The sequence below is a fragment of the Fonsecaea pedrosoi genome (assembly GCF_000835455.1).
Source record: "Fonsecaea pedrosoi CBS 271.37 unplaced genomic scaffold supercont1.1, whole genome shotgun sequence".
NCBI classification, from domain to species: Eukaryota; Fungi; Ascomycota; class Eurotiomycetes; order Chaetothyriales; family Herpotrichiellaceae; genus Fonsecaea; species Fonsecaea pedrosoi.
This window is the reverse complement of record NW_013550615.1, coordinates 4,115,301-4,141,191: the sequence shown is the minus strand read 5'-3', so window position 1 is coordinate 4,141,191 and position 25,891 is coordinate 4,115,301. Positions and strand designations below refer to the sequence as shown.

Genomic DNA, 25,891 nt, shown 5'->3' with positions numbered 1-25,891 from the left:
TTTCGCCTTGGACAGGTCTCCTCCCCTACACCAGACATTTGGCCATGAATGGCTGACTGCGTGACTGTCTGCCTGCCCCTCTGGTCGTCGACGGTATACGCCTTGCCCTGACATCCTCCTTCCAACCTATGTCTTGGTTCTCCGGGCATCCTCTATCCTCTATTCTTCCTTCCCCCTCCTCCGTCAAGGGATTCACAGTACCAGCGCCAGGATCAGCACCAAAGAGGGCCGGAGGGCGCAGTGTAAGGTAGGGGCCGGAGGACAGGATAGGGGCAAGATGGCGCGAGCGCTTGCGCGTTGAGAACGGAACGAACAAAAGAAAAAGGTTCTGAGTATCGTGCCTTTTCATACTGCACGAGGTAGGTACGGATCACGACGACGACGACCACTCTGGCTTGCTGGGACGGGCTTGTGAGATGATGAACCCCAGCGTCTCACCGGCTCTAGCTCACGCTCATAAGATGTAGATAGAACCTTTCCACTACGATCCGTGGAGCTGTGCAGGAACATGAATCATCGAGAATTGATGACTTTTCTTCTGTCACTTCTACCGTCTCTCATCGAGTCAGCAATCACACGTAGCCACAGACCACACAGTCCCAATCTTTAGGGGCCACCATGTCCTATGCCAAATATTGTCTGACCTGCTCCTCATTAACCCATCTAATCGTGACTGATCCCATCCGGTGCTCTCGTCTAGGAAATTGTTTCATTACATCGTGGTCGTTTCGTCTTTACTCTCCGGGATCTTCTTTCACGGCCCTTATGCTGTCCTGCATCTCGGAGGACCATCCTCGCTTCTCACCTCCAAACAGTACCTTCCCCCTCGCAGAATTTTCAGACAACGAATACGTGACTCAGAACTCCGACAACATAAAGAAATGCTGCCACCGAGGGCCGGGTATCTCGCAAGAGTGGCAAAGAACGAAAAACATTGCTGGGTATGCATGACGACGCTGCATTACTCGCGCTAGCAGACGCTCCTCTGCTAGCGGATGTCGTTGGAGGAACGGTGGTAGCTGTATACACACCGGTTGGCAGACTCCTAGGAGGTGGTTTCGTCGTAGTCGCCTCTCGAGTACCGGTGCTCGAGGCTGAGCTTTTTGTAATAATCGATGTGCTTACCGTGTTTGCAGTTGATGTGTGCGACCCTTCCTGCGTCATGCTCGTGTTGGGCATCGGTGGACTGGTCACTATGCTGACAGGGGGCGTGCCTGGCGACCCGGCGATGGTGACAATTCCTGGGTCCGGTGCCTGCCAGTCCGTGGCATCAGTGTATAAAACCCCGTTGATGATGGCGCCAGCATTGTTCGCGAGCATGTTCTTCTGGTCCGTGTTACAGGTCGTATTGACGGCGCGAAGGTGACAGATCGGATCGGCCATTGGAGGGGCGATATTCTGGTGCGATGAGTTAGCTTCCCCAAACGACGAGTATGTCGACAAGTCCGCTGGCAAGCCCATGCTGATGTCTGTTCCCTGGATGATACGCGAAAAGATGGTGAAGGCCGTCTCGGGCTGATACGCGGGCATCAAGTGACCGGAATCGTAGATTCGGCTGAAACTCAGGTTCCCAAACTCCCGAACGACACCGCCGACGTAGGTGCTATTGGCCACAATCGGGGCATATCCAGCGGCGTACCACGGCAAATATGATGGGCCCGCCGCCCCAGCTACAGCGAAAGAGGCTGCTTCTCCTCCTAGCCAATTGCAGATGTAGTCTCGGTCCCCGTATATAAGCGCAACTCTGACACCAGAATCGAGAAGATCAACAAGATCCTGGACGATATTATTCCGTGCATAGTCTCCGGTGGTGTTGAAGGCAGTGAACACAGCCACTGAATCTTGGCTGTAGTTAACCGGCACACCAAGCGCTTCTTGAACCGATAGCTCATTCAGATACTCCAGGTAGAGAGCGCCCGGAAAAGGGTCGAGCATACTTTGCGAGATGTCGTAGATGGAACGCCCAGATGTAGTGTATGGCCCAACTACATAGTCTTCGCAGTACGATTGCGCTTGCGAGCACGCTTCGTTAACTGCATCCACGTCTCCGTGGCCCATCGGATCGAGCGCAGCTTCTTGTGAACGGCAGAAGGCAGTACGCTGCTCGCAGCCGTCTGCGCTGTTGTAGGCGCTCAGAGCGTTGAGTTCTTGAAGTTGCGAAATGGCTTCGATGGCATAAGTATTCTCATATGCAAACTTGGGATGATACGGCGTCTGGGTCACGAGATCAATCCAGCCGTTGATGATGCCCAGTGACTTCAGTGTAATATCAATGGTCGTATTGGCAAAATCGGAATCTGTCTGACGACGCTCATTCTGGACGCCGAAGAAAGCTCCAATAGCAGGTCCATACTTGCCTCCGTAGGACTCAGTGAACAGGTGGACCTCGGCCGTAGGCTCATTGGCTTGCACACGGAGAGCGGTATTGTACTGAGGAAAGGAAGTGAGAAATGTTTGCAGAAATTGCCAGAGCGACTGAGCAGCAATTTGGGACGTATTGGCTGTGAATGACGGATTTCCCGATCCGAAGGTGCCATTGAGAAACGTGTAGCTAGGTTGCGAGATGGGTCCTGCTGTTGGTGGAGTGACTGTGGTTTCATCAAGCAGATTGAGGGAGGAGTTGGTCAGAACATCGTAGGAGAACCCCACCTGAACTGGCTGGTCAATGAAGACAATGTTGCTGCTGCGGTCCCAACCCCAGTCCCGTGCAATTGTGCCCAGCTGACCATTGGCAATTTCCACTACCTGGCAGGGTCCAACCTCTTGGAATAGACCGACCATGCTGCTGGACCCAGGTCCGCCATTGATGAAGATTGTCAATGGAGCCGACTCGGGGAGTTGTCTCGCTTCAATAAACCAGAAAAAAGTGTTGATGGTGTAGTTTCCTTGACTGGGATCCAAAATATTCGGTGGGAGAGTGATGTAACCTGCGAATTGTTGCTGAGTCTCGAAAACTGTTGTACAAGTCCCCACGGGAACGTTTTTGTAGGCCACCGAGACATTTGGACTGACTGGAGAAGGAATTATAATGACGGAATCATTAGCAGGAAGGGGAGGAAACTGAGCGAGGACCATCGAAGTGTGGACACAGAGGCTGACCAACAGATTGTTCAGCCATCTCATCCATGGTGCCATGCGTTGCGACAAAGGCTACAAAGACTCTTCTATCAGGTCCGTGTCCCGCGCGATCACACCTGCCAGCCTTTGGTCCAAATTCCCCGATATTGGAGGTCATCACCATGAGTGAAAAAGGCCTCGTTAGGACGATGGAGCTCCACCACAACCGCGTCCTGGATTGGATCAAATGGGGCGGGTAAATGCTAGAGACTACTGGACACAGATTGACGGGGAATGTGCGATGCTTCCGGAACCGATAGCAGACAGTCGACAGAATGCTCCGATTGGCGTTTTTGTTTGCAAAGAAGTCGGGTAGAGAAGGTGCACGGATGCTGCTTAACCTGCCAGACTAGACTTTTCACAAGCTTCGAGATGGCAAAACAATCGACCTGGGGTGGGTCTGAACGAGTGTGGAAGATGGTATGATTTTTCAACTTCTCTCCCCGCAGGCGCCGTTGACGCCATGTCTGCGCAAGGCCATTCCTTGGCAGGTCAGAGTGGGCCATCCGTCGATCCTCAGCCTCGCCTCTTTCTCAGCCTTGTGCCGCGCCAGGTACCCGAAGGCCCAGGCATGCACGTGATAGTCAGCCAAGGTAGCAGTGACTTGAGTGACAAACCGCAATATTCACGTGAAACGAGGCTGGACTGCACGTGACATGATCTCGACTCGATTTCTTTCGCATCGCGTCTTCATCTTTGCCTCTACTCTCTTGTCCGCGCCACAACTTCATGGTGAGATTCTCTCAACCGCCGTTCTGCGCAGAGCCGTGATTGTCGTCCGCATTCTGGCAGAGGTGAGTAGCCATGGCTTACAACGGCTACAATGGCTTCAACGATGATGTTATGGACGGGGTCGAGACCTCTGGTCCTAAAGTCACAGTGAGAGAAGTGAGACAGACGACACTGACATTTCTCCTGGTCTCAATCTGACTCTTGACAGGTCGAACCAGATCGCTGCGACTTTGTTCTACAGTCATGCTCTCTCGCTCTCGCCAACTCCCTCCGTCGCGCCATGCTTGCTGAAATCCCTACCATCTCGATCGATCTCGTGGACATTACTACAAATTCCTCTGTTCTGCCTGACGAATATCTCGCGCACAGACTGGGCCTTGTGCCTCTAATCAGTAAAGGTGTGGACGAAAACCTCAACTATGGCAGGGATTGTGATCGCTGCGACGACCACTGCGAGTACTGCTCGGTTGTCCTCCGCCTGCACGTCCGATGTTCTCAAGCCGGCACGATGCTGGTACATGCTAACGATCTCATCGTCGCGAACCCTCGTCAAGACGGTATCGGTCGGCCAGTCATCCGTGATGCTAACGGCACCGGACCACTGATCGCCAAATTGAGACAAGGTCAAGAAATTCAGCTGGAATGCATCGCGAAGAAGGGAATTGCAAAAGAGCACGCAAAATGGGCACCCACATCGGCAGTGGGCTTTGAATACGACCCCAACAACAAGCTGCGCCACGTCGATTACTGGTACGAGACCGACGCCAAAGAAGAATGGCCGGTGGACGAGCGCAATGCCACGTGGGAGGGGGATGAATCAGCTGCCGACGCCGCCTTCGATCCAGATGCTGTCCCAAGCGCCTTCTTCTTCGAAGTTGAAGGCATCGGCACCCTTGAACCGGACGACATTGTGCGCGGCGGAATCGACGTGATCCAGAAGAAGCTCGCCGAGACCATCAAGGTCCTAGGAGGTGCAGAGGCTGCTGGTGTCGACGCAATGAATGGTCTCCAAAGCCCCGATGGCTACGAGCCGGCTCCTCCAAATGGAGCATTCAGTTCATACGGTGGTCTCAGGGGCGGCGCGACACCTTATGGTACAACTCCTTACGGCGCTGGTGGTTACGGATCCTACTAGACCAAGAGCGCGACTGCTTTTTGCATAGCGAGGCGTTGGAGGTTTGGATGGCGAGGCGGATGTCACCCAAGGGGAACAATTGGCGGGTCCAGTCAGTATGGATTCACGGCACGGCATGGTCTCAAGGTGTTAACCCCCCAGTGGCAGAGAAAACAGGTACATATCTCCAGGTCGGGTGAAACTGGAGCTTACCTGCTCCGTTGACCTTATCTTTTCAAACTAAAGGACATTTAGATGTTACTATGATGGGGAGGGCAAGGAACGAAAAGCAGCGAAACTGATTGTGTTACACGTGCTAGAGAATCTCGATCTCTCGTGTCTCTCAAGCAAGCATCATGAATCTTATTAGTCAAACCCAGACCAGCAGAGGTCCTCGAATCGACTTGAAGGGGTAAGTGGGAAACGCTCTACTGACTGGGCATTCTGAAACGTAGTCAGCATTGCGTGGAACAAATGCTGCCGTAATCAGGCACTTGTGTGGATTTGCATCCCGTACTGCCGCCCTCCCAGCATTACTGACGCTGATGTCGCTGCCTCATTCTGTTCTTTCGGAATGTTTATGCTGTTGGCGGGGGTGTGCATGCGTGTGGTGGTGTAATGTGTAGCTGGTCTGAGGATATTTAACACTGGCTGGACCCCTCTGGACTTGACGGAAAACTTCAATTTCGTTGAGACCCGGAAATCTGCCCACCTCGAATCAAACACCAGACAGACGAAACGGACAGACAGCGCAGCCTGAAGCGTCCGGAACAGAAGCCGCTTTTCCTGCGCCCCGCCAGTCAGAGCTCTCCAATTCAGGTACTAAGTTGCAGGGTGCCAGACCACCTGCAACCAGTGAACATCAGACTCGCGCCACCGACAAAACAACAGAGGGTTGAGGAGCTTCGAACCCTGACAATAATTGCCCCGCCATCCCGCTCGGTGACAAAACGTAAGTATTAGCCTCAATCGAGCAGTTCCGACAAGTCAAAGTCAACAGCTTGGGCTCGTCACTAAATTTTTTCCTCAACAGCCTCTGCGGAACCTCTAGACCTCCTCTCTCTGCTCTGTTCACCTTGAATTTGACCAGTTTTCACATCAGTCTGTCACAATGGGTTACTCTGATCTCGATTGGAAGGCTATCAACACCATCCGACTGCTTGCGGTATGGCTCTCTGCCCCTCCATGGTCATTTTCACATCTCCTGACTGCTATTGATTCAGGTCGATGCCACCCTCAAGGCCAACAGCGGCCACCCGGGTGCTCCTATGGGTAGGTGATTCATTTGACCGATGAAAGAACCACATCTGACGAGTTCTTCTTCCAGGCATGGCCCCGGTGGCCCACGTTCTTTTCAACAAGTTCATGACCTTCAATCCCAAAAACCCCGACTACATCAACCGCGATCGATTTGTCCTATCGTGAGTATGACCATATTCTAAGAAATCACAAGGAAGAGGAGGAGAAGTAGAGGAAGTTGATGAAAAGATTGTATACACGAACAGCGGCTGGGTTTGAACTTGGCTACTTGTGGTTGCCATTGACATTCCTCGTCTCCCGTGATAGCCTTCTCTTCCGGCATAAAATCACGAGATATTAGTCCTGTTGCTGACTACTTTGTTCAGGAATGGCCACGGCTGTATGCTCCAATATGCTCTCCTCCATCTGTTCGGCTATGCCGTCTCAATGGACGACCTAAAACACTTCCGAGTATGTCCAACTGTTCCAACCTCCTGTTGACCAAAGCTCACACTCAGAGTAGCAAGTTGACAGCATCACCCCCGGCCATCCTGAAGCTAATGATACTCCTGGCGTTGAAGTGACCACCGGTCCTCTGGGCCAGGGTTTTAGCAATGCCGTTGGTCTGGCGATTGCTCAAGCTCACACCGGCGCTGTTTTCAACAAACCTGGTTATGACCTCCTCAACAACTACACCTATTGCTTTTTCGGTGATGGCTGCGCCATGGAAGGTGTTGCAAGCGAAGCTGCTTCCGTCGCTGGACATTTGCAGCTGGGCAACCTGATTTGCATCTACGACGATAACCATATTTCCATTGGTAAGAATAGCCTTGACGAAACGGACAAATGCGATCGCTAACCAAGGACAGATGGTGACACCAAAGTCGCCTTCACCGAGGACGTTTCCAAACGATTTGAGGCCTACGGATGGCATGTTCAGCATGTCAAGGACGGCGATCACGACCTTGATGGTATTGAAGCTGCCATCAAGAAGGCCCAGGAGGTCAAAGACAAGCCTTCCATGATCAAGCTCACTACCACCATCGGTTTCGGCTCCAAGCTGCAAGGCACAGGTGGCGTGCACGGCAACCCCCTCAAGGCCGATGACGCCGCACAAGTCAAGAAGAAGTTTGGCTTCAACCCCGAGGAATCGTTCGTGGTTCCCCAGGAAGTGTACGATTTGTACAACAAGCACGCCGCTGAGGGTGCCGCTGCCGAGCAGGCTTGGAACGATCTGTTCAAGAAATATTCAAGCGAGTTCCCAGATTTGGCCAAAGACTTTTCCCGTCGTCTGTCCCGCAAGCTCCCGGAAGGATGGGAGAAGAGCTTGCCAGTGTGGAAGCCGACCGATGCTGCGGAAGCCACCCGCAAGACCTCTGAGAAGGTCCTAGAGAGCATCCACGAAGCTGTCCCGGAGCTGTTGTCAGGCTCTGCAGATCTGACAGGAAGCAACAACACCCGATGGAAGAACGCCGTCGACTTCCAACCACCGAGCCTGGGTATTGGTGACTGGACTGGACGCTACCTTCGATACGGTGTCCGAGAGCACGCGATGGCGGCCATCATGAACGGTATTTCGGCATATGGCACTCTTATCCCAGCTGGCGGTACTTTCTTGAACTTTGTGTCATATGCTGCAGGAGCTGTCCGTCTATCGTCGCTCTCGCACCAGCGAGTCATCTATGTCGCCACTCACGACTCCATCGGTCTGGGTGAAGATGGCCCTACTCACCAACCTATCGAGACTTTGGTCCATTTCCGAGCACTTCCCAACATGATGGTGTGGAGGCCCGCCGACGGCAATGAGACATCGGCCGCATACTACATGGCTCTGACTTCGACCTCTACCCCTTCCATCCTGGCCCTGACCCGACAAAACCTCCCCCAGTTGGAGAACTCGACAATCGAAAACGCCATCAAGGGCGGGTACGTTGCCATCGAGGCCGACAACGCCGACATCACCATCGTTTCCACTGGGTCCGAGGTGGGAATCTGTATCGATGCGATCAAAGTCCTGAAGGAACAGCACGGACTCACTGCACGTGTTGTGTCGATGCCATGCACGGAAGTCTTTGATGCCCAGCCCAAGGACTACCAGCTGAAGGTCATTCCCGACGGCATCCCAGCTCTGTCTGTCGAAGTCATGTCGACTCACGGATGGGAGAAATATTCACATGAGCAGTTTGGCCTCAATCGATTCGGAGCTTCCGGCCCATACAAGGAGGTCTACAAGGTTCGTGCTTGTTTTTGCCTCCCATGTTTGTTCTTGTGACTGACAAATCTGTAGAAATTCGAGTTCACGCCCGAAGGCATTTCCAAGCGTGCTGTTGCCACTGTCGAGTTCTACAAGGGCTTGAAACCCCGATCACCCATCAACCGTGCTTTCCAGCAAATCATCTAGAGACTCCTGAGTGAAGGAAGTTGTCGGTGAATTAGGGTTGACCACTCATCTCGTCGAAGTCAGCACGAGGGCCATGTGTATGATGATGCAATGCATAAATTTTGATGCGGTCTAGATAGATTAAACGCAGGAAGATGATAAAAATCCAAATACCGAGAGGTTTTTTGAGACACGAGTATTGACGTCGGGGAATATCCTCGTTTGTGAACGAGCCTCAATCACGACACATGCTATCATCGACTATTTGCTCCTCATTTATTCCTCCCTCCAATAGTCTTGGGAGTCTGGCAGCAGCCTTTACCAGTTCGTCCCTCCGTAGGTACGAGTACGTAAAGATGCAGGTGCAACTCTAGCGGGTTCAACAGCGCTCAACTTCCCCTTTGAACCAGTGGCTTGCTTGACCTCCACCCTGAGCGGTGTTTTCCACCTCTTTGATGCTTCTCTGGAAACCACGAGCTCGTCCCGTTTCCCCGTCGCCCAAAGCCAAGGGGCTCCTTGAGTGGAAGGGAAGGGGATTAGTCGTACAGTAGTAGATGCAAGTCCTGCTGCTTCACTCCTGTCAAGTCCAGGGATCAATTTCCGATCTCATCCGTTCCCTGTGATTTCTTGCCAACAACGGGAGATAGTCCTTCCCTACAATCCCAGAGCCTCAATTCTCGAGCCCTTTTCATATTATTATTGACGTTGCTTGTCTCCGCTGTCGGCATGTGCGCCTTTCGACCTCATCCAGTGCCCCGCAGTCATCACTTCTCCTCCTCTGAGAGTACATTCTCATATCTCTTGGACTTTTCTTGATGCCAATCCCCAACACACTGAGCATCCAGCGAAACTTCCGAATCGCAGCCAAAGCCTCCACTTTCCACATGTCATAACTGATCTTGTTCCCGCCTGCTCTGCTCCTCTATAGATATGGCTCCATCGACGTGGGTTGTGATTGGAGCTTCCCGGGGTATAGGTCTCGAGCTCGTCCGTCAACTGCTCGATCAGGGAAACCAGGTCATCGCGGCTGTACGCAGCCCAGAGACGGCAAATCACATATGGCAGTTGTCTGCAAAACAAACGAGACCTGCAGCCTGTTTGATTGAGCAATGCGACGTTACTGACGAGTCGAGCATCGATGTGAGTGACAGGCACGTCGCCTTGAGAGCACTTTGAGGTGATATCATTCTCCGATATTGATGCAATTGATAGGCGTTTGTGAGTGCGATAGGAAGGCTGGTTGCCAAGGGTATGCGCCTTGACAACATTGTCTTGAACGCTGGAGTGCTGAAATATCCCAATGTACGAATATATCCGTACTTGACCGCGCAGAAAGACTAACAACATGTCCAGAGGGCAACCGAAATGTACTGCTACAGTGCCTAACCTTGATACATTGCATCTAGAGGAGGTACTGACCACTTGCCGTGTGCAGATCATTTACCGACTTCGCCCTGCATCTACATACAAACACGATTGGGCCTATCATCATCGCACAGAAATTGCTGAACCTGAAGAGCGCAGCACCTCCGTCCAAGATTATATTCATTTCCTCTGATTCTGGATCAGCCTCGTTGTTTAGGGACCACGAAGATGGATTCGCCGCGTACGGGGCTAGCAAGGCCGCCTTGAATCAAATGCTGAGGCATATGGCCGCCGAGCTCAAGAGAAAAGGGGGAAGCTATGAGGATGTCTGTGTGCTGGCGATGCACCCGGGTGAAGTTCAGACGTAAGCATCTTGTCCACGAATTCTATTGTTCACGAAAATAGCGATGCTGACATTATGGCCAGTGACATGGCCAACATTGACCTGGACTGGGACGTGGAAGGAATCATTACTCCCGAAGAAAGTGTGACGAAAATGTTGAAGGTGATTAGAGAAAAAGGGAAGGATGACAGTGGCACCTTTTGGTGCTGGGACGGGAGGGTAAGGGTGTCTATTCATTGATATGCGACGACCTATTTGTCTAACAAGATATGTAGGAGCATCCCTGGTGAGGTCTAGACGTCGTTGCGCAGTGAAGTCAGTTGGAGGAACCAGGCAGGGATGGTACTGGGGTTGTACAGGGACAGAGGAGCACGAAGCCTGTGTGCTATCGTCTTCCGGTGTCAGCATATCAGGAACTCGGGGTTAGAGGACAATGATAACACAACTCATAAGAATAGAGTGTTAAAGGGTGCAGTGTATTGTGGATAGTCCTCGAATATGTACGAGGTAGGTACACGCTACTGATGCAATGTCTCATGCTGAATCCAGCGCCCAGAAGTTCAAGCAGGAGGCCGTTCTTTGTAGTAGATGGAAGGTTCCAGTGAGTTAGTATGCAAATGCTTTGTGAGCAGCAAGGCAGATGGGAGTGAGAGAAGGATGAACCCGACACCGCCACCACCGCCACATCTCACTGTTAACAAGGAAAGTGCGATGGCCACTGCCTATGACTTGTACTTGTTCTTGCAGACACAAAGGCAGCCAGTGAAGAATTCGTTCTGCGGATAGTGGCCCTTACCGAATGCGGAATAGCGTGCCTGCCGCTGAACTTTTTGATTGCCTGACTTTTTGGTCTGATTTTCGACCGCTTCCCTCGACCACCACCACCAACTTTTTCCCCTACAAACCTTCTACCATCCAGCCTTTCCCTCTTGCGTCGTCTGCTCTCGTTGCAGTCGGCTGCTGTTCTCCCTTTCTCCCCCAGAAAATATTCGTGAATCCACCAAAAAAAAGTGAAAAACCCCCCCTTCAAAAACCCAGAGTCGTGCGGTAAGTCATCCCGTTTTCTCACCTGCGCAACCCTTTTTTGGGCCTGCATGGTCCCAGAACCTGAAGAGGTAGAAAACAAGGTGAACGGCGTCTGACCCGGCATTCATAGTGCTCGACTTTAACGACATATCCCTTAAACCAAGCCATCATCAAGACATCGTGTCCATTGATCAAGACAATTGTCAATCCTCTCGTTCTTGTTACCTCGTCCATCAATACCACAATACTCGATCCGAGAAAAAGTGAGCGCCCATCTGTGCCCTACCGTCGCCGGGGCCATCAACCCTCCATCCCGCAGTTATTCTTGCCTGCGCTGCCCTCTACCCGATTATATTCTGACACTGCTTGACAGCGAAAATGTCTGCCGCAGACGTCGCTACTGCTACCCCGGCCGCTGGCCAGAATGGCTCCACCGATGCCCCTACCCAGAACGGCGCACCTGCCATCGACACCAATGTTGCATCGTCTGGTACCGCTGGCGATGACGCCGCTACACCCTACTCTGCCACACCCAATACCGCGCAACACTCGGCCTCTCTGTATGTCGGCGAGCTCGATCCCTCTGTCACCGAAGCCATGCTTTTCGAGCTATTTTCCTCTATTGGCCAGGTTGCTTCAATCCGTGTCTGCCGCGATGCTGTCACTCGCCGCTCCCTCGGGTATGCATATGTCAACTACAACAATACTGCTGACGGTGAGAGGGCACTGGAAGATTTGAACTACACAAGCATCAAGGGTCGCCCTTGCCGTATTATGTGGTCTCAACGCGACCCCGCCCTCCGCAAGACTGGACAAGGTAATGTCTTCATCAAGAACTTGGATGCGGCGATCGACAATAAAGCGCTCCATGATACATTCTCCCAATTCGGTAACATCCTCAGCTGCAAGGTCGCCCAGGACGAGCTTGGAAACTCAAAGGGGTATGGTTTCGTCCATTATGAGACCGCCGAGGCTGCCAACCAGGCAATCAAGTCTGTCAACGGCATGTTGTTGAACGACAAGAAGGTCTTTGTTGGTCATCATATCGCCAAGCGAGATCGTCAGAGCAAGTTTGAGGAGATGAAGGCCAACTTCACCAATGTCTACATCAAGAACATTGACGAGTCTGTCACTGACGACGAGTTCACCAAGTTGTTTGAGCCTTACGGTATGGTTGTCTCTGCCACCATCACCCGCGACGAAAATGGCAAAAGCCGTGGCTTTGGATTCGTCAATTTTGCTAGTCACGAGTCCGCTGCGAAAGCGGTTGATGAACTCAACGACAAGGAATTTCATGGCAAGAATCTGTATGTCGGTCGCGCTCAGAAGAAACACGAACGAGAGGAAGAGCTTCGAAAGCAGTATGAAGCCGCGCGCATGGAGAAGGCTTCCAAGTACCAAGGCGTCAACTTGTACGTCAAGAATTTGACTGACGATGTGGATGACGACAAGCTTCGTGATTTGTTCAGTGGGTATGGAACCATTACATCCGCCAAGGTCATGCGGGACACGGCCGAGCGCACCGCATCTCCTGCTGCAGACAAAGACAAGGAGAACAAAAAGGAAGATGCAGAAAAGGCCGATGAAGAGCCCAAGGCTGAGAGCGAGGTCAAGGAAGAGGGCAGTGACGATTCAAAAGACCCCAAGAAAGAGGGCAAGCCTGGTCAGAAGCTTTTCGGCAAGAGCAAGGGCTTCGGCTTTGTCTGTTTTAGCAATCCAGACGAGGCTTCAAAGGCAGTTTCAGAAATGAATCAGAAGATGGTCAACGGCAAGCCTTTGTATGTTGCACTCGCTCAACGCAAGGACGTTCGCAAAAGTCAACTCGAGGCTAGTATCCAAGCACGGAACACTCTGCGTCAGCAACAACAAGCGGCTGCTGCTGGTATGCCCCAAGGCTACATCCAGCCAACAGTCTTCTACGGTCCCGCTGGACAGCAGTTCCTTCCACCTGGAGCTCAGCGTGGCGGCATGCCTTTCCCCGGTCAGCCTGGGATGGTTATCCCCGGCATGCAAGGCGGGCGTGGACAGTTCCCTGGTGGGTTCCCACAACAAGGCCGTGGCATACCGCAAGGCCAGCAGCTTCCTCCCAATTTCGGCCTGCCTGGACAGATGCCTTTTATCCAGAACCCGGCTCTTGTCAACGGAATGTACAACAATCCTCAAGCATTGGCCCAGATGCAAGCTCAGATGGGTCGTGGCGCCGGTGGTCGTGGTCAGATGCAAGGCATGCAGGGTATGCCTCCCAATCTGCAGGGTATGGCTGGCGTGCGTGGCGGCGCGTTTCCGCAAGGCGGTCGAGGTGGCAACATGCAGAACATTCCAGGCGCGCAAGCAGGCGCTCGTTTGCCACCACAAGGCCGTGGACAGATGATGCCTGGTCGTGAAGAGGTCCCTGCTGGCGGCCTCAGCAATCTTGCGTCAATGCCTCCCAACCAACAGAAACAGATGCTTGGTGAAGCTATCTATCCCAAGATCCAACAGATTCAACCGGAACTTGCTGGCAAGATTACTGGTATGCTTTTGGAAATGGACAATTCCGAATTGCTGGCGCTGTAAGTTATCCATGATGCTCCACAGTGTTTCGGCTGGTGGCTGACTTTATTTCCTTCGCAGGATCGACGACGACAATGCTCTTCGTGCTAAGGTAGACGAAGCGCTCACTGTCTACGACGAGTATGTCAAGGGCCGTCAAACTGCAGGCGAAGGTGGTCCTAATGGCACAAAAGAGGAGGATGCGTCCAAGGCCGAAGGTGCCGAAGCGACGGCTTAGACGATGTTGCATGGACTACTCTTACTGTCTTAACACAACCTTTCTTTCACCCAGATTGCACAATCACTGTACTCGAGTTGGGGCAAGATGCCTTTCTACCAAAAGTTCTGATACTGCAGCATCATGAATGCTCTGCGATGTGGCTTCGGGACCATGGAGCTGGGCTTTGATTGCGCTGGCGGTGGTAGGCGAATGGCGTCTTTCCTCCTGAGCAGGTGGCTCTCGGTTGTGCCCAAGGTGGCTCGGTGATTATGAGCTTGTCTTGTTTGAGTGTATGATAGACTGGCGATATGCTTTGCCCCTTTGATTCTACGTGGGCGTGTGCAACCAAGTACAAGTAAGGCTATCTCCTTTGATACTTGCTTGTACTTTGTGTACCCGGGATCCCTACTGGAAGACCCGAGATAGGTTGCATTTCTGCTCTACATAGATAGATTCCCCCTTAATGAGAAGGCTCATTTGTTTGAACTGGTTGCTTTGCTTACTGCCATAAATGCTTTGTTTCTGCGACATGCTGCGGTGCCTTGTGGCCAAGACGGACCGTGGAGGTGGCGCAGTCTCCGAACATCGAACAATCTCGTTGACACTGCCATTTGGTTCGTCGACAAACGCCCTCCCTTACCTTCATGACGACGCTGTCAATGTGCGTCAGTGGCCAGGTCTCTGCGCTGTGGATTGTTCATTCCTGGACCGCGATTAACGGGGTGGAGCGTTGACAATTTCTCGTACCGAGTACACCTCACCGTCTTGCGCCGTTGAACCTTCTTCCATCCTCATGCCGTCAACTTGACGTGCTTCATTAAAATTGCCAACTTATAATTGCATCTGGGCCACCGCCTTTCACATCTCTTTCACCTATCATCGCCTGGCCGTCCCCCTTTTCGTATAGATCTATCCACGTCGTCAGAGGTGACATTCACGAATTCCCTCTCGTCTGACCCAACAGTTTTGCGGCAGCAACCTCTCCACGAGATCGGCTTTGGAAAGGAGAAAAGAGCATGGAACCCGGTTCAGGCACTCCATCGCCCGTAATCCTGTATCCAGACACCTTTGCATGGATGCATGTTGGGAGGAATTCCCTAGTCGACATCACAATTTGAGCACCTATCATCAAGCCAACTTCTGAACCGCCTATGCTCAAACGAGACATGCCACACTGGACATGTCTCCGGCCTTCTTTCCCGTTGAGTCCATACCATGGATGAAATAACCTCAACTTGGTTCTATAATGGACGCTTGCTGTTTTGTCTTGACTGTGGGGGGTCTGCCATTGCGCAAGTGGGATCTTCTGTGAAGTCACGGGGACAAAGGAGGAGGTTTTCACCAGAGATGTCTTCACCCATGACATGCCGAAGGAGCTTGGTCGGCGTGACGATCTCTTCACTTGCAAACTGGGGTCTGTGAATCCATGTCGACCATGTTCCTGCTCTTATTAGGAGACGCGTTCTTGGGCTGGCTGGAGAGAGCTCCTTGGAGCACGAAGGGTAGAGCATGACTTCAGGCTGTATGGACAGGAGAAGCCCAACTCGTCTTTCTGAAACAAAGGGCGGACAAACCCAATGGCCTCATTACATCGCGCCAAGTCTTTCACTGGCAAACACCGCAGCCTCGCACTTCACGACCAGAGCGCGGCGAGGCTGGAGACCGTGTTCAAAGGGTACGGCACGAAAAAGGGAGCTTCAACACTTCAAAATCCCTGCGCTCCTCCCCGTCACTTGCTACTCATCCTGGAAACCTGCCTCTCTTTCGCAACCCGTCGACAAATGTCATAGCCCAGGAACTCGTCGTTACAGCCATGGCAGAAGAAAGCCCTCTCTTCCTTCATTACTCTCCGCTCCCCAACCTGACGAGAAGCCCGGATGATGAAGTCCCGGGCTTGGTCGAGAGAGCGCAGAGCGTCGATGGTCTGGGCCCAGCCTTCGACAACTTCCTTGTCTCATACGAGCACGCCTTCTTTGACCTCTTTGACCGCCAGGTGGAATTGATCAAATCCCGTTCGCAGGCCTTTGAGGATGGACACGTCACGGTCTTCGACAAGTCACTTCTTATCCTCACTCATAACGGGCAACATCTCAACAACCCGGCAGCGATCAAATACTACTGCAAAGAATATCTGAACATTGATATTGACACCCGTGACGCTACCCACGCGTTGACACCAAGGCTCCAGCAGACCGTGCAACTGACCGAGGCTCTGCAGCAGGGTATGTTGATCCTAATTCCTACCCGTGACTACTTATCTGATGAACGCGTTTTTACAGAGCTGTCTCGGGGCAGGACCAGCACATTTGAGAAGGGTCCTGGGAACAGACCCGCCCAGTTGTCGCCTGTCGACCCACACCTTCGCAACGACATGGAACCCAAATTAGCAGTGTTGTGGTCCGTCTACGAAACTGCTCGAGCAGAGTATGAGGCCTTCGTCGACAAGGACGACAAAGACGACATCGATATGGCAGTCAAGAGAGCCAAGTTCCTGCGTGATACGGCCGAAAACATCCTCCTGTACCTCAAGAATAAGAATGCCGACCCTTCGATGATTGCAGAGCTCGAAAGCACATTTAACCATGCCAAAAACACTGCCGTCTGCTTGACCGGCGGCAAGAAGCGCAAATTCGATCCCGCAGGGATGGACAAGATCAAGGGTACGCCGCGTGGGCCAAGCCTGCCGTCCAGGAAAGAGAAACAACGTGGAAGCGGAGGCACAGATGGAGGGAATTACAAACAACAACAGCATCGGTATCAATACCAGCTTCCTCATCATCCTCATCCAGATGTCTCCAGTGGTCATGCTGGCGAGAACACGAGCTCCTACGGATGGGTAAGCTCTGATCTCCCCAGTGGACACGGTTACTCTCACCAGGCAATCCACCCTGACACTTTCACCTATTACGATCAAGATCCACATCATCTGGCATATGCTGGTGGCGGTGGTAGTGGTGGTGCGACAGCAACGAGCAGAGACCATCGGCACAGCTATGGACACGGCTATGACCAGGGGGAGGAAGACGAATACACCTCTGCTGCCGCGCCATATAACGCAGCCGTTTCCAGCAGTCATCACCGTCACCCCCAGGAACGTGTCCAAAGCGTCTCCCGCACTGGACCAGCCCCCTTGTTCAACGAGCCCGCTTCCCCTATGAGCATCGATCCTCGCGATATCAGAGACCACGAGCGCGGTGGAAGGAGTCCCAGTCCTAGGTCGCCGTCACTCAAGCGCGAACGCGAACGCGACCACGACCGCCACAGCCGCCACAGTCGCCGCAGTCGCCGGCACCGTGACCGTGAGCACCACCACCGTCACCACGGCCGTGACCAGCATCACCGACATCGTCGAGACCGGAGCCGTCGACGCTCCAGATCGCCCGTGATCGACCGAGCTTACGACCAAGCATATTCGCAAGCTCGACGCCACGAGCGCGAACTCGAACGCGAATGGGACCACGGTGATAACAGAAACGTCGACGCCAGGGTCGACGACTGGGCCAGGGAGATGACTAGAACCAGAACCAGAGCCGATGCCGGTGCCGGTGCCGGTGCCGGTGCCAGTGCAGGCGGCAGTAGCCGTCGGACAGTACCCATGGTTGATCATCGCGAGAACAGCCCCTTCTTCTACGGCGGCTATGGCGGCCATACCGGCCACACCGGCTACGGGATGTTGGATTCGTACGTGCCGAGTCGCGATCGCAGCCGCAGCCACGACCGCGGGCGACGTGGCTCTTGATGGGCATCCCTGTGAGAATCCAGGCCAGCATGTGAGCATGTAGGCGAGCAAGTGTTGTGAATGTACGGCGTAACAGCAGAACTGGGTCCAGATCCAAGTATGGATTCTATTTCTCCCCGGACATGACTGAGTGACCGAGAGAGCGAGTGCATGGCGTCACAGCAATAGACCAGGACAAAACACAAGGATCGAGGAATCGAGGAACAAGACTATCGCAAACAAATGGAACGAGAAAAGGAAAAGGAAAAGAGAGAAAGAAAAAAAACAAAAACAAAAACAGATGAGCGAGTATTGTGCAAGTTGAGACATTTGTTCTGGCTGGGTGGTGGGCAATAGGCGATGGACGATGAGTGATGGGCTGGGGAATATCATGCAGAGTCTGCTGTGCTTCAAAGAAGAAATCGTGTATCAAACATGGGTGGGCGAGAAGGAAAGGCCGTGTACAAGTTCATGAGCTGGTCAAATGGCATATTTCAGGTTCCATGTACGCTGCTCTCAAGCTAACATGGCAATATGAACGATCGGACTCGTGCAGCAAACTCTCCACCCAAGATATTACCATCGTAGCCACCATTCCCTGCCTCTGGCTTGCAAAATACTGCACACATGGTTAGGCATGGTCGTATGTGGTTGCGTTTCAGCAATCATGACCCCACCAGTATTACAAGATGCTATGTAGCTTCAACTCTCGACATTTTCGGTATGGCTTCAAGCTGCTGGACCACAACGGAGACACCATGTCTTAGGTCTGGCTGATGATGTCCACACTCCGGAGGCAATTCTCATGATTATTGACGGGTCCTGAACCCCCCGAGTATCCCATGCTAGGACCACATTGGAAGCCAGCCAGGGTTGGCGTGTTTGGCAAAGGCGTGTTCGTGGCCAACATCAACATGACGGAATCCTGGAGCGAGCTGGTGTCGACAACTCGGCCACCATGTGTTTCTGCGAAGGATAATATGGGGGTGCGGCCTCTGCGGCGTCGGAAAATCAAGGAGCGAGGCTGGCTCTCGGAATCACCAGGCTCGGAATCGTTGGTGCTCGAATTTGTGGATGTAGAGTCCTCGATGCGGGCTTTGGCAAGGGCTTTGCGCACAGTTTGTCGGAAACCACTGCGTGTGCTGGATGAGGGACAGGTGTAGTCATTGTGCTGCCGTCTTTCTGCGTTGTCTATCATAAGGAACGATCTTCTCATATTCCGATATTCGGGATCTGGGTGATCCACAACGATGTCGGGGATGCTGTGAAAGGACTGCAGGGTAGCAGGATCGGTCTGAGCGTAGAATCGAGGCTGAGGGAGTTTGGGCACACCCATTTTTGCAACGACACGGGCATCAGATACTCTGCGGTTTTGCAACTCCCAATCAGGTGGGAATTCGATTGGCTTGTTCAAGACTTGATTGAGAGACTGGTATGCGCGCTCGCGGTAGGTTGGCCGGCATGTAGGGCATATTTTGAAGGTGCACGGCTGGATATATGGCAGCCTAGCGTGCTGTTGGGGGAAGTGTGCTGGGGTCGAGGGTTGTGGTCGGGGAGTGGGAGGAGGGATTGATGGCTCCGACATCCAGACCTTTTGCAACTCTTTCCAGTCATACGCCGCCTTTATTTCTTCGTCGAGCTCGGTTGAGGAATTGGTCGAAAATGTAGTGCTCTGAGGCAGAGAGGCTACAGTTCCATCAGCGTCGCTGGATGTAGTAGACGCGGTAGTGAAAGTCGACGCCGTTGTAGGCCGGCTCTCATCCTGCTCTTGCTGGCCGAGGACAAGATCCCTGACCCGTTCCTTCTGCTCAATCAGCTTCTTGACTTCTTGCCTAGTATATTGACCTTGCCCAATGGCTTTGATGATTGAATTGCTGAGAGATTGATTGTTGACATCTCGACCGAGTGTTCGACCTTTCGGAATGACTGGTTCGTCTGTGAAGTCGGATTCGGGCAAGAAACCTCCGGTGTCTTGTGTACATCGATAGAGCCAGCCAATGTTAGGATGCTTATGGCACAATGAGCATTTGAAGGAGCCATAGGGGTCATAGAGACGGGTCATGGTCATGTGGGTGCACGGGTTGCGTCTCTCGGGACTGAGAATGTTTCGGCGGAGGAGAGGCATGGCGGGAGGAATGCGAGGCAATTGGAGTGCCGGGATGCATCACATTCAAACACCAGACAGACCAACCAGCGCAGAGAGAGGCTAATGGGCGAGGTGGTGAGAGATGAAGAAGTGAAGGGTTAAAGCCAACGATGGGATGGGGGGTGCAATAGCGGGAAGGAGCAAGCAGTGGTTGATTTTCACCAAGTCTCTCTCCTCTCCCCTGCGCGGCCTGATAGCAGCGCAGGCCCAGTCTCTCTTTACATGACTATTTATCTCATCTTCTGCTTTACCTTTTATCAATGTAGCTGCGACCAGAGGCACCAGAGGCTCACCTTGCTGTACATCTCGCGCTCTTTTGTGTCTTTCTCCCCTTACTCCGTCTCTGCATTTGCTCATCTACCGGGATCTCACAAAATCCATAGGCACGCCGAATACAGGTCTCGGAGGTGTTGGACATCTTAACCTCTGTTCAACAATATAGAGATGAAGTGAGAGGGTCTCCATTGAGGTTGGTCATCGCCATGTTTATGTCTTGGCAGCATGGGCGACGCTGAGTGGTGGACTTTAGGCCTGATAGAGTTGACTGGTTGGACTCGGTTGGCGCGTTTGTGCATCGAGATTGCCAGCCAGCCAGCTTTGCCAGCTCACTCACTCACAACGAAGTGCTCGTACCGAGAGCAATCATTATTCCTACTCCATCTCTCGGTCCCTTCTCCCCCTGCAGCTCCCTGCCACCCACAGACACCACTGACGCTACGACTGCCTGCGCTCTCTCCGTCCTCCGCCTCTTCCTACTCCCGTCCTCCCAATTGACTTCGTCCTCGGCCCGCCTCTTCTCACGGAGACGCGTTAATCCCCCCCCTTCACCTCCTTCTCTATCCTTCACAATCAAAACCTCCGATCATAATTCCTCCTGCCCACGGACCTTTTTCCATTTCTCAGAATCACGCCCGTAAGTATCACGTTCCCTCTTCCTAGCCATATCCACAATTTCAAGCCTCGCGATCCCCACCATACACCGGAATCCTTTGCAGGGCCTCGGCACCGATGTTACGTCTTTGTCAACAACTCATCCCGTCAGCGCGCTGATTGTGTCTACTTCTATCCTGCATCTATCTTACGCCTTTGACCGGACATCTGCTGACACTACCTACTACAGCATTCATTGCTTTACCTCCGAGTCTACTGTTTCCCTGAGAGGGCGCTGCCATGTCCGTCAAAATCGAGAAAGAGCAGGTCCGAACAACCACGGCGCCCGTCGCGCCTGGTGGTCGAGATGAGAGTACCGCGCATAAGATTGGCGAGGCCTTGACTGGTGGGAAACAACAGACAGGTTATTTAGCGGTTCGACTTCTCATCTCACGCACTCTCTGTCGAATGCGACACTTATTGCGCAACAGGCATACCTAAGACAGCTTCAATCGAACCCTCTGCGCACAAAGATGCTGACCTCCGGCACGTTATCCGCACTACAAGAGCTGTTGGCTTCCTGGCTCGCCCACGATAAGAGCAAGCATGGTCACTACTTTTCCTCCAGAATTCCAAAGATGGCGGCCTATGGCGCATTTATCAGTGCTCCGATGGGTCACGTCCTTATCGGACTGCTCCAATGGGTTTTTGCTGGTCGCACCAGCCTGAAGGCAAAGATTCTTCAGATCTTGACCAGCAACTTGGTGGTGCGTCCAACACATCCACATATCTCACTTGCAACGCTCGATATCTGACAACTTTTGACTTAGATTGCGCCCATTCAAAACACCGTGTATCTCGCCTCCATGGCCATCATTGCCGGAGCCCGCACCTGGCACCAAGTTCGCGCTACCATCCGCGCCGGCTTCTGGCCTGTCATGCGCGTCAGCTGGATTACCTCTCCGCTGGCGTTGGCTTTTGCTCAGAAATTCCTCCCCGAGCAGACCTGGGTGCCTTTCTTCAATGTTGTGGCTTTCTGCATTGGCACATATATCAATACTCACACAAAGAAGAAGAGACTTGCTGCTTTGAGGAAGAAGGTAGTTCTACTCGCTGCATTGGTGCTGTTTGAGATGTGGCTAACGAGATGTATAGCATTACGGTGACGGACGAAGCTCTTCGGGACGTCCGGACGAGCGATACTAGACGTTGTCCGCGCATCAATGGTCATCTAGCTTATACGACCGGCTCGAATCTTCATCGAAAAGCCAAAGTTGGGCGACCGGGGGTCGTTATAAACCCAGGAAGACATGTGAAGTGACGAGGGATCAAATCAAGGTGACTTAAATTGGGATCGTGTTCGGAATCGTCTGCAGGGGGAGCTCGCCAAATACCAACCGCCACATGGGAAATGTAGGTTTGTCGGTCGTCTGTGGGTTCCTTTGATCAGGTCCAGGGTCATCTGAGGAGGAGTACATTAATGCTTTTCGGGGCACCTCTTGAGCATGTGCCACGTTGCCACGTTTTATCTGCATCGGATGTTGAGACTCTGCCTATCAACGGTTTCTAGTGCCATACATAGTATCTATCATTTTTTGCAACAGAAACGAAAGAAATTGAGGACTCCGGGGTGTGCTGCCTAGTTGGTGTCATGTGTCGCGTTCGACTTGGTTGTTGAACCTGTCAGGATGTTCGACCATGGTTCTTTAGTCGTCGGTCGTAGAGCCTGATTCATTTCATGTTGGGAAGATGCGAGCACCCAATAATCCCTCGTCGTACTGTCTGTATATATTCCATTTGTCTCTAATTGTGCCAGCAACCCCGTCTACCTCGTATAGCAGTCCAGGTCGTTTTGGTGGGATGCCATTGAGCGGTTGTCTGTCGTTCTTTGCCGGCACCCACGCACTGACACACTCAGACACGCACCTAGATACGTAAATACCCAACCCTACCGAGATAAGTGCCGAGTGGGCGGCGCGTCGTCGGAGCATCTCATGTCAACAGCCCATGCCATCCATCTACACATATAGCTCTCGCTTGAACCACGGTAGCGGAATGTTCGCCACCGCTGGACTTGTTCCCGAGCCTGGCGGAGAGGTCGGCAGAAGCAGATAGGTAGGCGGGCCTACGCGACGTAGGAGTACGTGTTGCCCTCTTCTCGCTCCATGTAGTCCTTCTCTATCAATCTGAGTGTGCACGCAGCAAAAGTTAGCATTGGTCTCGTATCTCAAATCGGGATCGCGGTTCCACAGAGCCCCAAGTTAAGGCGGAAAAGGGAAAAAGGTAACTAAGGACAGGACTTGCGGAGGGGCAAAAGGAGGCAAAGATACGCACTTTTCGATATTCCGCTTAATGTCCGCCTGGTCCAATACACCCCTGGTCATGGTGGCTTTGATGACTTCGACAATCAGCTCGTTGTGCCCAATCTTCTTCCGGCTCTTCATGATGCGCACGATCGCCGCCTGCGTCTCGTAGTGCCGGTCCGCCGCCACCCGGATGTGTGTCTCTTTGTTCTCTTCCTTGGTTTCCTTGAGTTGGATCTGGTTGATCTTGATGCGCAGTTTCTGGTCGGTAAACGACTGTGAGAAGGTGAATGTGTCTGTTTCGTTCACGTCGCGACCCTTGGGGTGTTTGCGGAGGACTTGATACTTGGCGCACGCCAGGGACTGGAGCGTTCTCTTCAGCTCGGCATCGACCAAGCCCGAGGCGGCTTTGATCTCGTTGTACGTCAGGTGTTTGTCTGCCGGGATGTCGTTGAAAAGCAGAAGCACGACGGCCTGGAATCCCGACACCATGAGCTCCTTGTTTCCCTTGGGGAATTTGGCTCGTAGCTGACAGTGTGCCAGAGAATGTTTCCAGGTCAATTTACGACCAGAGTGTTTGGCCTTGTAGTGCGTCTCAAAATCCGACATGACTTTGGCAATGTGCGGAGGAATGTTCACCGCCACGTCTGGGTAAGTTGGCCAGGCGGCTGCAGAAAGAACATTGACATGCAAATCTGGCAGACCCGGAGCCCTGCCGCCACGGTCATCCATGAGCTGATTATAAGACATCATCTCTTCGCGAGCTAGATCCATGTCCTTGAACATGGACTCCAGATTGTGCGTGAATGCCGCACCACACTCATTTTTCAGGCGGGTGAGCATATTCCGTTCGGCGTCGAAGGAGGCGCTCCGACCTAAGAGTAGACGACGAGCTAAGTCTTTCTTATAGAAGGCTTCGAAGACGGCTTTACCATGGACGAAACGGAAGAGGTCTAATGCGTCAGAGAGGTGTTGATTGATTTCAGCGTCCTCATCAGCAGCGCCCTCATCGAAATCATGCTCTTCCTCAGGCTTGGATGGATCTTGTTTGTGTGTTTGAAGCCGGGGAACGGCTTTGACGCCGCCTTTGAGCAGAAGGTCGACATGCTTCGCAATCATTTCTCCTGGCTTAGCATTATCCGTGTCCCAATTTGATTGGGATTTTTTGGTCTTGTTGATGAATGTCTCAAAGGCTTTGTGAAGGGCATTGCCCAATGCCTCGTTGCCATGGAAGGAGTATTTGTGGTAATGATCCAGCCGCCGTTTGAAATCAAGTAGCCTAATGACCATCTCGGACTCCCTCTGCTCATCAAACACAATCAAAGACCCTTCTGTTTCAACGTACTTACTAAAACTCGGCGCAATCAATTCCCCGTGTCCTTTGCGTTGCAGCAAAGTGTACAGTCGTTCTAGCTCTGCTGATTTGTCGTCCTCGAGAAGATCCAAGATGCCGTCCTCATTGGTAAGCGTTTCGAGCTCCTCTTCCACGAGGATGGTATCAAAGAGGCGTGACACTCGGATCCTCGTGTTGCGGTCCAGAGATAAGGAATCGCACCTCGCCATCTCTCGGGCCAGAAGAGCAGTACAGTTATTGACATAATCACCTAGTGAGTCCTTGTTAGACTCTGTATCTCTCCATGCTTTGAAATATTCTTCCGTGGTGGCGCAAAGCGTAGGTTCAAGGTCGCTGGTATAAATGCTCAGCTGATGGAAAGTGTCGACAGCCTGGCGCAGGAGCCTGGCATCAGTCTCAATGAGGTTTCCTCTCCTATCGGATTCGATCAAAGCTATGATGCCTTGAAGTGACTTCTGCCTTATAAATGGGTCATAAAACACCGAAGACCTGAACTTGCTCAAGCCCATTTGTAGGACACTCATCTTGTCTGGAGTACGAAGGCAATATGTCTGGTCCATGTAGAAGAAGATCTGCCGGACGGTCTGCAGTTGTTTCTGCCAAGTCTGCCAGGCATTGACGAGTGCTCTGAGGATGTCGACGTCTGACGAGTTTGACTCTTCGCGCCGGATGCGATCTCTGACATTGCCATTGAGATGGGTCTCGCACTTCGTACTCAGATGCTCATAGAGGTCCGCACTGTGGCCATGCCGGCACGTATGTTCTGCACCTTTGTATAGTTCTTCTAACGAGTATGGATCCTTCTCGTTCTTGAATATGGCATCGAGAGCTTTGTCATTCTCTTTCCATGTCTTTTCAAAGTACGCCCGTGTATCCAAGCGCGTGGCGGCCCGTAGGTTCTTTACAACAAGCTTCTTCGGGCCTGTCTGTGGGTTGAAAGGGACTCTCTGATTCGCAAACGCCGGTTTGGTCCTGCCGTTCTCTGGCACAGGGCTTGAATCGTTGGGGTGGTCTTTCTTCAGCCTCGTTGAGTTGAATTCGTACATACTGGCAAAAGCATCTTTGGGGTGGCGAGCCCCGGAGGACTGCATCTTGTTATCAACTTCCATATTTCCCTCTCCCCCAAAGTATTCGCCTCGAGACCTTCTATTCGAGTTGCTGCTTCGCTGGGGTGAAAGCAGATCAGGCACAGAGATTCGGTGTCTCTTTGAGGCTCTTGCGGAGGGACTGCCCTCGCCAGCGGCCGCTGGCCGTTTTGGAGAAGAGTGGAACCGGGGTTGAGATGCTGTTCCTCGATCCGGAGCTTTCCCTTTGCGTGGCGTAGTCATCTAACTTGTGCTCCAGTTGCCAGACGATATTCAGATGGGAGGATTGGAATACTGACGGTCTGTCGTGGGCTGCGGGATGGACGCCGCTCTGTCGGAGTTGAGTT

At 52.6% G+C, this 25,891-nt stretch overlaps 9 protein-coding genes across 9 annotated transcripts; 6 read left to right on the top strand and 3 right to left on the bottom strand.

The window, feature by feature from the left end:
• Nucleotides 1-837: 837 nt before the first annotated feature.
• On the bottom strand, nt 838-3,135 carry Z517_01505 (uncharacterized protein; the record flags this gene model as incomplete). Its single annotated transcript, XM_013434465.1, has 1 exon — nt 838-3,135. The coding sequence occupies one exon, from the start codon at nt 3,133-3,135 to the stop codon at nt 838-840; it is 2,298 nt and encodes a 765-aa protein (XP_013289919.1).
• A 786-nt stretch (nt 3,136-3,921) lies between these two features.
• Nucleotides 3,922-4,984, top strand: Z517_01504 (uncharacterized protein; the record flags this gene model as incomplete). Its single annotated transcript, XM_013434464.1, has 2 exons — nt 3,922-3,996; nt 4,058-4,984. 2 exons carry the CDS (start codon nt 3,922-3,924, stop codon nt 4,982-4,984), a joined length of 1,002 nt encoding a protein of 333 aa, XP_013289918.1.
• Nucleotides 4,985-6,074: 1,090 nt separating this feature from the next.
• Nucleotides 6,075-8,603, top strand: Z517_01503 (transketolase; the record flags this gene model as incomplete). The annotated part of the gene is made up of 7 exons (XM_013434463.1): nt 6,075-6,128; nt 6,187-6,235; nt 6,291-6,384; nt 6,589-6,673; nt 6,726-7,020; nt 7,072-8,435; nt 8,490-8,603. 7 exons carry the CDS (start codon nt 6,075-6,077, stop codon nt 8,601-8,603), a joined length of 2,055 nt encoding a protein of 684 aa, XP_013289917.1.
• Nucleotides 8,604-9,512: 909 nt separating this feature from the next.
• Z517_01502 (uncharacterized protein) lies at nt 9,513-10,530 on the top strand (the record flags this gene model as incomplete). Its single annotated transcript, XM_013434462.1, has 4 exons — nt 9,513-9,722; nt 9,795-9,898; nt 10,018-10,311; nt 10,374-10,530. The coding sequence occupies 4 exons, from the start codon at nt 9,513-9,515 to the stop codon at nt 10,528-10,530; spliced, it is 765 nt and encodes a 254-aa protein (XP_013289916.1).
• Nucleotides 10,531-11,694: 1,164 nt separating this feature from the next.
• Nucleotides 11,695-14,086, top strand: Z517_01501 (polyadenylate-binding protein, cytoplasmic and nuclear; the record flags this gene model as incomplete). Its single annotated transcript, XM_013434461.1, has 2 exons — nt 11,695-13,868; nt 13,930-14,086. 2 exons carry the CDS (start codon nt 11,695-11,697, stop codon nt 14,084-14,086), a joined length of 2,331 nt encoding a protein of 776 aa, XP_013289915.1.
• A 1,795-nt stretch (nt 14,087-15,881) lies between these two features.
• On the top strand, nt 15,882-17,807 carry Z517_01500 (uncharacterized protein; the record flags this gene model as incomplete). The annotated part of the gene is made up of 1 exon (XM_013434460.1): nt 15,882-17,807. The coding sequence occupies one exon, from the start codon at nt 15,882-15,884 to the stop codon at nt 17,805-17,807; it is 1,926 nt and encodes a 641-aa protein (XP_013289914.1).
• A 742-nt stretch (nt 17,808-18,549) lies between these two features.
• On the bottom strand, nt 18,550-19,911 carry Z517_01499 (uncharacterized protein; the record flags this gene model as incomplete). The annotated part of the gene is made up of 1 exon (XM_013434459.1): nt 18,550-19,911. The coding sequence occupies one exon, from the start codon at nt 19,909-19,911 to the stop codon at nt 18,550-18,552; it is 1,362 nt and encodes a 453-aa protein (XP_013289913.1).
• A 1,191-nt stretch (nt 19,912-21,102) lies between these two features.
• Z517_01498 (uncharacterized protein) lies at nt 21,103-22,008 on the top strand (the record flags this gene model as incomplete). The annotated part of the gene is made up of 4 exons (XM_013434458.1): nt 21,103-21,237; nt 21,294-21,569; nt 21,633-21,902; nt 21,958-22,008. 4 exons carry the CDS (start codon nt 21,103-21,105, stop codon nt 22,006-22,008), a joined length of 732 nt encoding a protein of 243 aa, XP_013289912.1.
• Nucleotides 22,009-23,063: 1,055 nt separating this feature from the next.
• On the bottom strand, nt 23,064-25,787 carry Z517_01497 (uncharacterized protein; the record flags this gene model as incomplete). The annotated part of the gene is made up of 1 exon (XM_013434457.1): nt 23,064-25,787. The coding sequence occupies one exon, from the start codon at nt 25,785-25,787 to the stop codon at nt 23,064-23,066; it is 2,724 nt and encodes a 907-aa protein (XP_013289911.1).
• Nucleotides 25,788-25,891: the final 104 nt, after the last annotated feature.